The following is an 11224-nucleotide window of genomic DNA, read 5'->3' as shown; positions in this document are numbered from 1 at the left end:
GGTCGGAGGAGGCTGACTGGTCCGAGAATCTCAGCAAGACCTGGCTCCTGTCGTCAGCCCCACGGAGAGTGGGCAAGGGACCGGGGAGGGAACGAGGCAGGGACCGGGGAGGGAACGAGGCAGGGACCGGGGAGGGAACGAGGCAGGGACCGGATCGGCGCAGAACCCTCCTCTCACCTCCCACCGCCCGGCTCGGCCCTCGCTGGGACACAGCGCTGGTCCCGCCGTCCTGGCCCCGCCGTCCTGGCCCCGCCTCCTCAGCAGCTCCCTTCCGGGTCACGTCGCGAGTGCACGCACGGCCGGGCGGCTACGGGTCCAACCGCGGCCCACAGCCGAGCGCGGCAGCAGCGCCGCGCGTAAGCGGAGCATGCGTAGTACCCGAGGACTGCTGCGCTGGGGGCGAGCTGCCCCGGGAACGGTGAGTGGGGCGCTGCCCGCGGAGCCCAGGGTCGTGGTCACGTTGCTCCTTTCTCAGCAGCCGTAGGCAGCCCTTTCCATCCAATAGCAACTTTGAAGCCCTCCCTCCTCTTCACTAGGTCTGCCTTCCTCATCCCCCACCGAAACTCACACTCCCACCCTAGGGCTTTCCTCTTATTTTGCACTAGGTCACGTGGCCCTGAGTTTCCCAAACCCGATGCTTTGGATTGGTTGCGTCACTTTTCCTACTAATTAAAATTGCTCCTCTCTGTGTTGACCTAAGCACCTAGCACAGCTGGGGCCAAAGATAAAGGCCCGAGCCCCCCCGGAAATGTTCCTCAGGTATAATCCTAGAATTTCAACAGCCCAAAGCACTCCTTAGCATTTCATCAAACAGCCAGGCTTGCTTCTCAGAGCAGCAACTTTTGGGGTTTGATTCACGTTCACACCTCCCTCCCTCCAATATGGGAAAACAAAGGCAAAGACCCCACAGTCTGTGCACAAAAATGATACATTTATTGAAAGAGTATTTTTTCTTAATACAAAAGAAAGCTCTGTACATAGGACTGTGACCATGTCCACTATTCCTGGGTCAGCATCCCAGGGAAGTAGAAACCACTAACATACACACCCCACATTCACACACACACATTCACTCAGGCACACACACACACCCCAGAGCCATCAAGGAAGGGAAACACCAAGGGTCGCTGCACATATAAATGCCACCTCGTCCCTGACGCACACATGTTCTCCCAAGGCCACGCTCACACAACACACATTATAAGCACTTTGCCTGATTCACTCACTGGGTCTGTCTTTTGTGGGAAGGAGAGGAGGAATTCATCAAGGTCTCCTCCCCTGGGTGAGAGGGGGGAGTGAGTGAGTGATGGTGGAGTGAAAACAAGAGCAGAGAAAAGGGGCTGGGCAGTTACAGACCTGAGTCCCAAGCTCCCCCACTCTCTAGCCCCTGATTTGCCATGCCCCAATCTTGTAAGCCACCCATAAGCCCCCAGCTATCTCCAGGAGAAAGCCAGAAAGATGACTTCCATCTTGGCACCCCAAACTGGGGCAAGACAGCAACGGGGGTTAGAGGTTCGGAGGTTCTCAAACATGTCGGCAAATCATCCCCTTGATAACTAGGCTGTGCGTAAAAATTTCCCCCACCCCTTCACCTAATCACAGAAGCAGGCTTGTTCCTACTGAAGGCAGTCCTAAGGGGTTAATAAAACTCCACTCCACCGCTGCCCTGTTCTGAAAAAGCTCCCTCTCTGGATACAGGTGGTAAAGGTAGGCTCTGACACAGGGTAAAAGACCCTCCCCCTATGTTGGCCCACCCTCAAGGTCTACCCCAAAGCGGGTAGAAGGGGTGGGGCACGGCCCCTGTACAAATTACATAAATACTGAGGTTACACTTAGAAAAATAAAGTCATTTTCTTCAAGGCTTTTTGTCTTAATTTTAAAAAGTTACAGTAGCTGCTCACTCCCTGGGAGAGCTGCCATTTCTGGCTCCCCTATCCCCACACTCAGCCCAAGAGCTGCTCCCATTTCTTCTGCCCCCCCCATTCCTGCCTTCCGCCCCCTCCCAGACCCCACCCTGCTCACTGCAACTTGGGCCCCAGGCAGCTGCAGGCCTGGGGGCGCACAAGGCTGCAATGCCCATGCGTGTGGCACAAATGAAGTCGGTTGCCTCTGACACCCTCCCACCCCCGTCCCCACATTTGGTCTCCCTTTTCCCTCTCCCTAGCAACAGCCCTGAAGGACAAAAAGAGGCCCAGAGCTGTGGGTCACCCTCCCCACCCCGTTGGGGCATGGCCTGAGGGCCCCTCCCCCGGTTTTCTCCTGGAAACAACCCAGGACCGGGCGATCCCAGAATCTCCCCCGCACACTGGCGGGCCCCAAGCTCATGGGGCGGCTCTGTCCCCAGAAGCCCAGCCAGCTCCAGGGAGCCCCAGGGCTCCCCAGGGAAGGGGAGCTTGGGCAGGGAGGGGGACGAGAAAAACGCCATAAAAAAAAGTTAAATATTTTAAAAATATATATTTATAGATTTGTTTTCACTTCGTCTCCTCAAATAAAAAGTTCAGAATCAACTTTAAGTAAAGCAGCTGGGAGGGGGTGGGGAAGACAGGGGGAGAGGGAACACCGGTGGTTCCCTCCAACCCAGTAGCCCCCGGAGTTCCGAGGGGAGCGACAGGGCAGGGCAGGTCACCCCAGGAATCTGCTCTGTGCACAGGCCCCACTACTCAGGAGCTGCAGGGGCCATGGGCACGGGCAAGTCTTGAGGGAAGAAGCCCCATCTCCCCAGCTGGCTCCCTGAGGGGCAGGGTTAGGGCTCTTTTGACCCAGCCTGTGGCAGACGCAGAGCTGACGTGGAGTCAGCAAGGAGGCTGGGGAGAGGACCCCGACTGCTTCCTCAGGGGGACACAGTGCCTCGTCCCACAGAGACCTGTGTGTGGGAGGGGGAGCACGGTCCCATTGGGTAAGCTAATACTCATGGCAAACACGGAGCCAAGCTGGCAAGGGGAGTCTGAGGAGGCAGGACAGCCCCACCATCAACAGAGATGGGAGGTGGAGCTAGAAGGAGGGGAGGGTGAGGGAGGGTGGGGTGGAGGGCAGGCTGGCCCATTTCTTTGGCTGGAGTGAGAGGGCTCAGTCCCGTGGCTGCCCACTGCTCCTCCCCGCCTCCCTCCTGCGGCCCGTCAACATGTGTGTAAAGAAAACGTGAAAAGGCAACAATAAATAAGTGGTGCCGTCCCTTGGGCCATCTGTCCAGGGCGGCAGGGCGGATCAGTCACTCTTGGTGCTGTGGGCGGCATCCAGGTTCACCACCTGTAATTCGGTGAGGTTGCTGCTGCTCCCGGCCTGCTGCCCTATCACAGCCATCTGGAGGGAAGGGGATGGGTAAGCAGGAGGTAGGGGGCTGGAACTGACCAGCCAGCTCAGGCTGCCCCCTGCTCACCTGCCTGCCTGCCCACCACACAGGCCTGACCAGGAAAATGGATAGGCCTCTCGGCTAAGGATCTTGGTTTGGACCACCCAGTAATGGAATCCCTGAGGTCAAGATAAAGAAGGGGCTGGCTGACTGGGGTGAAAGGTGCCCCCACCTACCTGGTGAAGCTGAACTGCAGAAACAGGGATCTGCACTGTCCCAGATGGCGCTGTCAGGAACACCTGGGGGACGCCACCTGCACTCAAAAACCACAGGAGAAACTCAAATCACTAGCTCAAGAGAAACTTCCAGATCTTGGAGGTGTGGTGATAAATGCACAAGTGACTGGGTGAGTCTCAGATGTAAGTGCCCAAAGGTAAGTGTCCAAATGTGTCTAAGTACGTATGTGGGTGTGGGTGTTCAAGTGTGCATGAGTGTCCAAGTGGACAGCCTGGATGCTGGAGTGTGTGTGCAAGCATCTGTATGTGTGTGTAAATGTGTAGGTATATGTGTGGCACCTGGTTTAGGTATGTGAGTGTGTGCATCTGAGTTGGGGGAGGCATTAGAATGTGTGTGTGTGTGTGTGTGTGTGTGTGTAAGGGAGGAAATGGCCCTCCTTTCGGCAGCCCTGCCCCCTACCAAACTCACCTTGCTCCTGGACCTGGCTGTGGGACACCTGCATGGTGGATGGTGCCTGGGAGAAGGCATTGAGCACGGTGAGGCTGCCATCAGCCAGGCCCGAGGTGGGTGCATACATCACCGCATGGGGGCTGGGGTACATCATGTGGCCTCCCACAGTTGTGGGCACAGATGACGTCATGATGGTGGCGGGCAACGTCACTGGCAAACACAGACACACGTCAGGGAGGTCGGCACTGGTCCATATTGACATCCCCCATCCCACCCCCAGGAACTACAGGCCTCCAGAGCCCTCTTGCCATTTCCCAGGTCAAAAGCTAGATAAAACTTATTCCTTGGTTCCCTGTCATCAACTAAGAATATCCTTATTTTTTCTTGAACACAACCACACCAACCTTTAAGTGTATCCTATCACATCGTTCTATTCCATTATCTATCTGCTCTGTTCCAAGACCCCAAGGCCCTGGGAAAAACAAAGATTACAATGACTGACCCAACCCAAGCAAACTCAGATACTCTTCTTTTAGAGAGCTCCCTCATCCCGTTTTTTACTTGTTCTCACTCCTCTTCTCTCTTCCTCAACATGTGGCTAACAGATTCAGCTTTTAAATAAGCACTTCTCCAATGTTAATGTGCATACAGTCACCGGGGAACTTGTTAAAAATGTGGATTCTGATTCAGTAGGTTTGGGGTGAGGCTTAAGAGTCTGCATTTCTATCAGGCTCCCAGGTGATGCTGTGATACTGGTCCTCCTTCCACAGACCAAACTTCGTGTAACAAGGTTGCAAATAACTTAAAGTACTTAAAAGTACTTTTATTTTGAAAGTGTCTCATCATTTCTGAAATGACTAGAGACACAGAGGGGAATTATGGTTACTCAAAAGCTAGGACACCCACGAGGAGACAACTACTCTATATAAGTCCTTCCTGGTAATTGAGCAAACGTGTGTCTTTGGGCAAGTAACTTCTCCTTTCTGGGCCTCAGGCTTCTCACCTAAGTAAGGAGTGTAGCTTCAATGGTCCCTAATTTCTTCCTGAAATCCACAGCCCTACTGCAGGGCAGGAGTCAAAACCCAACCATCCTCACCTGACTTTCTCATAAGGATTAGGGTAAGGGTTAACCCAAAAGCCTCAGTCTCCACATTAAGAAATTCTCTGACCTTAGTTACGGGATGATACTGCTGGGCACCTGCTGCTAGGCCTCATGAAGGAGGCAGAGCAGGGAGGTGACAGAGCTTCGAGCTATACCTGTCCCGCTGGAGGAGGTCTGCGTGAGGTCTGTGCTGCTGTCGCGAGAGGGAGACGCTTGCTGTGGGGCCTGGTGCACCTGAATGGCCTGCACTGGGACCTGCTGGGCCACTGCCCCACCTATGAGACACAGAGACTTACTCGTGCTCTGTCCTACCCAGCCACCACCTGCACCAAGCACCCTCAAACACCCCCAGGTCCAAGGTCTGGCATTCTATCCCCGACTCCCATCACTATCTTTCCTGGGAGCCAAAGAGGCCCTTCATGACCATAATCTTGTCTCCAGGGGCTTCCACGCTCTGCTCTTGCCCTTCCCTCCTCCTCCTGCCCTAGGCCCTGACTCTACCCTCTTCGGTTGACACAGGAGCAGGCACTGACCCATCAAGGACATGATCTGCCTTCCAGTCAAGGTAGGGAAGTGGTAGAATGTCTGCTGTCCTTGTGGCAATGGAGGCACAGGGCTGGGCTTGCTAGACAAGGCCAGAGCATATGGTTGAAACTTACTGACAAGGATAGTTCAAGTCCCAGTGGGGAGGGACCCAGTGCCTACCAATGGGACATAGAGGCTTCTCTCAGGCTCTGGCCCCTGTTCACCCTCTTTCTGAGTGAGGAAAGTCATTCTCCTTGTGCCAGCCCTAAACCCACTCTTAGCATGCTCAGTTTGCCCCTTGTGACTCACCAGGCATCAGGGTGAAGCTGGTAGGCAGCTGCATGAGGCCCCCGGAGGAAACAGGGCCGCTGCCTGTACTCTTCAGCACAGTCCCGTTGGCACTGCTGACAGCGCTGGGGCTGACGCTAGCAGACACTGGTGCCAGGTAGTTGGTGATGGGAAAGGAGGGGCCGCTGCTGACTTGCATGGTGGTAGAGGTGCTGGGTGCTGTCTGGATGGTGGAGGTGGTACCCGGCAGGTTGGTGACAGTAAAGGCCGGTTTCAGTGTATCCTACACCCAGAGTAAAGATGGAGTGGTGAGCCTCTACCAGACCCTGCCCCTTCAAGAAACTGTGTGGATTGACAGCCCAGAATGGAACCAGTGTGCTTGCGTTCAAATCCCAAGTCCACCATTTACCTGCAGCCTGACTCTTAGACAAGTTATTGAGCTGCTGAGCTTTTTTCTTTAGTCTTCTGTCTGTAAAAGAAGGATAATACCTACCCCATAGGTGTTGTGAAGATTAAACAGGTTAACATATGTAAAACACTTAGAATAGTGCCTGGCTCATAAAAAAAGCAGTATTTGCTGCTGTTATAATGATGACAATGATAATGTCACCTGAGGTCTGTTCCCAGCTCTGGCAATGATAATCTGTGTGACCCTTGGAAAACCTCTTCTTTCTGAGCCTCAGTTTTCTTCTTCTGTAAACATGAGGGGGCTGGGCTACTATGTCATCCTTAAAAGGGTCCTTCCAGCTCTGAATTGCCAGGCTTCTGAGATAGGGACCGACAGTTTTTCAGGGAATTTAGGGTTTGAGAGCGATCTTGGGGGTTTGGCAATGAAGCACCAAAAGAATTTATTCATTCAGGAAAATTTCATGGGAATAAATTAGCCCTACTGCTAAAAGAGTGGGGAGCCTAGAGCACTGACTCTCCCCTCAGGGAGGCTTTGTTCTTCGAAGAGGAAGGAGGAAGCCGGGAGCTGAGAACCAAGCCCAGAGAACTGAGGGGGCTCCGATACTGGAGGTGGGTCAGCGCGGGATGTTTGCAAAGCAGTGGAGCTCGAAGCCCCTGATTGGCGGAGGCGTTGCTAAGGCAAACAGTGCCGCTTCCTCCGATTGGCCAGTTAGTGAAGGGCCACCCGGAAGGTGGCGCTCCCCAGAGCAGCAAGGGAGGAAGCTCCACCCCCTCTCCTTACCGGGAAAAGGAAGGGGGAGGCGTAACTACGGCCGGCATCCCTAGCAGCCAGGCGAATACACTCCCTAACGTGTGCAGACCCGGACATCCTGAAGAGGCAGGCGGCTAGCTAGTAAGGTAGTCTCCCGCCTAGTCAGCCAGCCTGCCTGCTGACAGTGCTGGCTTCCGAGGACCCTGGAACCCATGAGCACTCCCTTCCAACTCCCCGGCCACCCAGCCGGCCAGGAGGGCAGGGCTAAGCGACGCCCCCGCCCCCAGCAGGGAGACAGCTGGCGGGAGGAATGCAAGGGCCCTGCCAGGCAGGCGGGCTGCAGGCGGGAGGCCGGCGTGGAGCCGGAGCCGGCCTTATATGGGCACGGAGGCCGCCCGCTTATCTAGGGGGCCGGCCTCCTGTCAGGATAGAGAGGATGGACACCTGTACCCTAAGATGCGGGGCACTAACCCGGCTCCACTCCACATCAGTAGGCACCTATCCACCTGTCCTGGGCGAGGGTGAGAGACCCCTTCCCCTCTCTGCCGGTCAAGTCCCTCCCCTTCCTTCCCCTCAGACAGGGGACCCAAACTCACCTTGGTCTCCCCACTGCTGTCGGACTCCGACACCTGGTAGGTGAGATCTGTTTCTTCAAAGCCCGTGGCACTCATTCTCTGGTCTGTGGTGGGGTCTGAGCGGGGTGGAGAGTCTGGCGAGTTGAGGCAGGTCTGAATCAGTGCCTTGCCAGTCTCACTGGTGATCATGGGCTGCAGTTTGCGGGTGGCAAAGGTATACACATGGCCTGTCTCACTGGCCACCAGCAACAGCACCTGTGTCCCTGTCAGCGTGGACAGCTCATAGGCCTGGGGGTAGGGGGGGAGATGGGTAGGTCAGCAAAACTTTTAATCTCTACCTTCCTTGGGCAGTGGGAAAGAGAGGGAAGTACACAGTGATCTCAAGCCCCCACTTCCATAATTACCTTCCTCTCCAGTGACTCTATAGGGGTCTTATCTGAAGGATATCTGAAGGTGAGCTGAAGAGTAGAAAAACCCCATGCTTCTCTTTTGAGGAACAGCCTCACTGACCTGCAGATACCCCAAGCAAATAGCCACAGCTCCCGGTGACAGAACATATAACACCTCAGCAGACACGGAGGGGCCCAGGTAGCTGCTCCTCACTACAGCTTGGTGCCCAGAGCCTCACGAAGAGATGGCTCCCACTACCTCCTCACCATCACAGGGACCAGGATGAAGTCGCTACTACACTGGAAGTCACATAGATATTAGGGATAAGGGGCCACCTAAGCTCTAAAATGTCCCATGTTTCTTCCCAGAAACTGCACAGGCACTAACCTGTTGCCATTTTGTCCTGCTCTATAATACTCTGCTCCCCCTTTTCTCTTTCTTTGTCTTGATTCAACAGTGTCTGGAGTGAGGGGAGATGGCAGCTAGATTAGCGGCTACTACCCTGCCATAAACCCAGGAAGGGGACCTTCACAGACCTTCAAGGATGGCCCCATAAGTAGCATCCTCACTCCCAACAAAGTTCCACCACCCACTGGAAGCAGCCTTGGTTTCTATATGGGATAAATATAAACACCGGCCAATGTTCCCAGAGTTCTAGCTTCTTGTTTCCCAGTTCCTCTGCTTTCATCCCTTCCCATATCTTCTATACCCCAAGACAACTCCTTTCCTCATCCTTTTCGCTGGATAATCAGCTAGAAGAGGAGGCATATCTAGGTACCTCTGCAAACCTCCCCAAACTCCGTGCACAGATTTTTCCCTAGGGCTGGAAATCCCACTTGTTCCAGGGGCAAATGATTCTGAAGCCTGTCCTGCAGGGAGTGTGCTGGCTTCCAGTGGATGCACGGAAGACACATGGCCATCTCAGGACTTGGTTTCTGATGCTCAGGGCAGCATCAGTTCTCCTGCCCTGCTCCCTTACCTGGGGCTCTTGAGCCCCATTCGGTCATCAGCCCTGCCCATCCTTCCAGCCAGCACTACTCTAGTGATGCCCACCTTCCTCCCACACATGTTCGCTCATTGTTGTTATGCAGCTCCAACCTCCTCACCCTCATACCTTCTTCTCCCTGCTTTTCCGGCGCCTTCCCCCCCAACACCAGAGCGCACTGGACCTACTGACCCCCGGGTCTCGTTAACCACCTCCCGGGCAGCCCCGCAGCCTCCCATTACCACTCCTCACTCCTCCGCTCTACGAGGGCCCCGGTCCTCTCTGGCGCCCGTCACTCCCACCTCGGCGCCTTTCCTCTTTTCCGGACATTCCCGGCATCTCCCCTCTCCCCACATTTCCCTGGCGGCCCCTCCCCTTTCACCCTCCTGGGGCAACAGCCATCCCCTCCCACACACCTCCTGCGGACTTGCCGCCTCTCACCTCCGCCTCGGCTCTGCCTCCTTCCCGGGCTCCCCTTGCGCGTCCCCACCCTCCCGGTCTCCCGTGGCCGGCCAGCCTCCCGGCCCGGTACCTTCTTCATGATGCCCGTCTTCCTCTTGCTGAAGGTCGTGTAGCGCCGCAGCTTGTTGTCGATGAACTCCATCTTGATCTTCACACGGCCCCGAGTCTTCTTACCCGGCTTGGCCCCGCTCACTGCGCCGCTCACCGGCCCGTAGCCCCCGGTGGCCGCCGCCGCCGCCTCGGGCCCACCGACCACCACGCCGAGCTCCATCTCGCTCAGGCTCCGCTTCAGGCCGCGCCGCTCCGCGCCCAGCTCCTCCTCCTCGCCAGACTCCGAGTCACCCTCGCTGCCGCTGTAGAGGGCCCCCGCGGTGGGCGCCGGGGTGGTTGTCGCTGCTGCTGCAGCCTCCCGCTCAAGGCGGCCCGGGCCGAGCCCCGCGCCGTTCCCGGGGACCCGGCCCCCGTTAGCCCCGCGAGTCCCGCCGCCGCCTCCACCGCCTGGCCGCCCCGTCGGGGTCCGGTTCAGGCTGCCCCCCAGGGCCGAGCCCCGGCCCAGCGCCGCCGCGGCCCCAGCTTGGCTCGGTAACATGGCGCTCAAAGTAGGAGGGCGGACGGGCAGTTAGCGAGGAATCGGAGCCGCCGCCGCCGCCATCGGCTTCCCGGCTCAACCCGGCGCTCCTGCTGCTGTTTAGTGCCGCTATCGCTGCCGCCGCTGCCGCTGCGAACCCGGGGCCCCTGCACGCCCGGGCCGACCTGGGCCCTCACTTTCCTGCCCCTGTGGCCCGGGTTGCCCCAGGCCGCGCGGAGCGCCCCCTGTCCGTACGCTAGGGCGGCGCGCCCGGCGGCCGTCAGTGTCCCCCGGGGGGCAGGGGCTGCTGGCCGCGGCCGAGACGGCGGGTGGAGGGGGCCGGGACCACGCGCTGGTGGCAAGGGATCCCCCGACCCTTCCCCCCATATAAAGAGATACAATGTTTCCTTTTATGGCGAGGCCGCTCCTTATATGGTGAGCCCCTGCACCCCCGCCCTATTGGTCCGCGGTTCCAGCACCTCCGCTCCCCATTGGCCCACAGGGGGCGCTTATTTGCATAGACATACCGAACTCGCTGCTGTCATCGCGCGTCAGACGGCAACTCCGAAAGGGGAGGGGCCGACGCCTCTTAAAGGAACAGGAGAGGAGGTACGACTCCGCCCCCCTGACCAGAGAATGGTAGAGAGAATTGGGAGGAACCTGCGGTAGAGGAAGTCTGGAAGAGCACCGGAGCACAGTCTTGCGGAGGAGAGGGAGCGGTACTGGGAACCCGGTGCTGGAAGGGCGGGAAGCTAACACTGGGATAGTCCCTGAGTGGATTGTGTGGATTGCAGTAAACGATATGCAGCCCAAATTCCCAGGGACTGCAGGGATTAGAGCATTTCCCCACGCCTTCCCGAGGGAGTCAACGTTACTGGCGGAGCAAAGGGGGCTTGTGTCCCCGCTGTCTACACTCTTCGCCCTGCGGCCTCTCGGCTCCACCGCTTCCCCTCCCCCCCACCACTTCCTTTCCCTTTCCCTCTCTTTTCAAGGCGACGACACTTTCCCACCAGGCCGGCTCCCCGGTCCTCATTCATCATTCTCTATGCTGGTTTTGGGGGGGGCGGGGCGGGGATCTTTGGCAGACGTACATCTGGAAAAGACCGGGGGAGACAGTCGGCCTCCCGGTCCCCAATGGGGGCAGGGAGGAGAGATGATGATCTGTAAAGACTTCCAGCTGCGGCCTGGGCTGGG

At 57.2% G+C, this 11224-nt stretch overlaps 2 protein-coding genes and 1 long non-coding RNA gene across 5 annotated transcripts in view; 1 reads left to right on the top strand and 2 right to left on the bottom strand.

The window, feature by feature from the left end:
- The window catches only part of CUL9 (cullin 9), a 39058-nt gene extending 38514 nt beyond the window's left edge, over positions 1–544 (bottom strand). The window contains exon 1 of one of the 2 annotated variants that reach the window (XM_057554091.1): positions 178–544. The gene's annotated coding sequence lies outside the window, so the exon portion shown is untranslated. The remainder of the gene's footprint in view (positions 1–177) is intronic. The other variant, XM_057554090.1, reaches the window with a different exon arrangement.
- On the top strand, positions 250–5731 carry LOC130709000 (uncharacterized). The gene is made up of 3 exons (XR_009009405.1): positions 250–418; positions 3400–3722; positions 5598–5731. It is a non-coding gene; the product is annotated as an uncharacterized LOC130709000 (long non-coding RNA).
- On the bottom strand, positions 911–10433 carry SRF (serum response factor). 2 transcript variants are annotated; one of them, XM_028162750.2, is made up of 7 exons: positions 9533–10429; positions 7647–7913; positions 5913–6174; positions 5234–5353; positions 3995–4186; positions 3526–3602; positions 911–3300 (listed from the first exon to the last, which is right to left on the bottom strand). In XM_028162750.2, the coding sequence occupies exons 1-7, from the start codon at positions 10049–10051 to the stop codon at positions 3205–3207; spliced, it is 1533 nt and encodes a 510-aa protein (XP_028018551.2). In that variant the 5' UTR covers positions 10052–10429; the 3' UTR covers positions 911–3204. The 2 variants fall into 2 exon arrangements, with proteins under 2 accessions (XP_028018551.2, XP_057410075.1); XM_057554092.1 differs by lacking the exon at positions 7647–7913 and having other exon boundaries at positions 9533–10433.
- Positions 10434–11224: the final 791 nt, after the last annotated feature.

This window comes from Balaenoptera acutorostrata, chromosome 10 (assembly GCF_949987535.1).
Source record: "Balaenoptera acutorostrata chromosome 10, mBalAcu1.1, whole genome shotgun sequence".
NCBI classification, from domain to species: domain Eukaryota; kingdom Metazoa; phylum Chordata; class Mammalia; order Artiodactyla; family Balaenopteridae; genus Balaenoptera; species Balaenoptera acutorostrata.
This window is presented reverse-complemented; position numbering and strand designations above follow the sequence as displayed.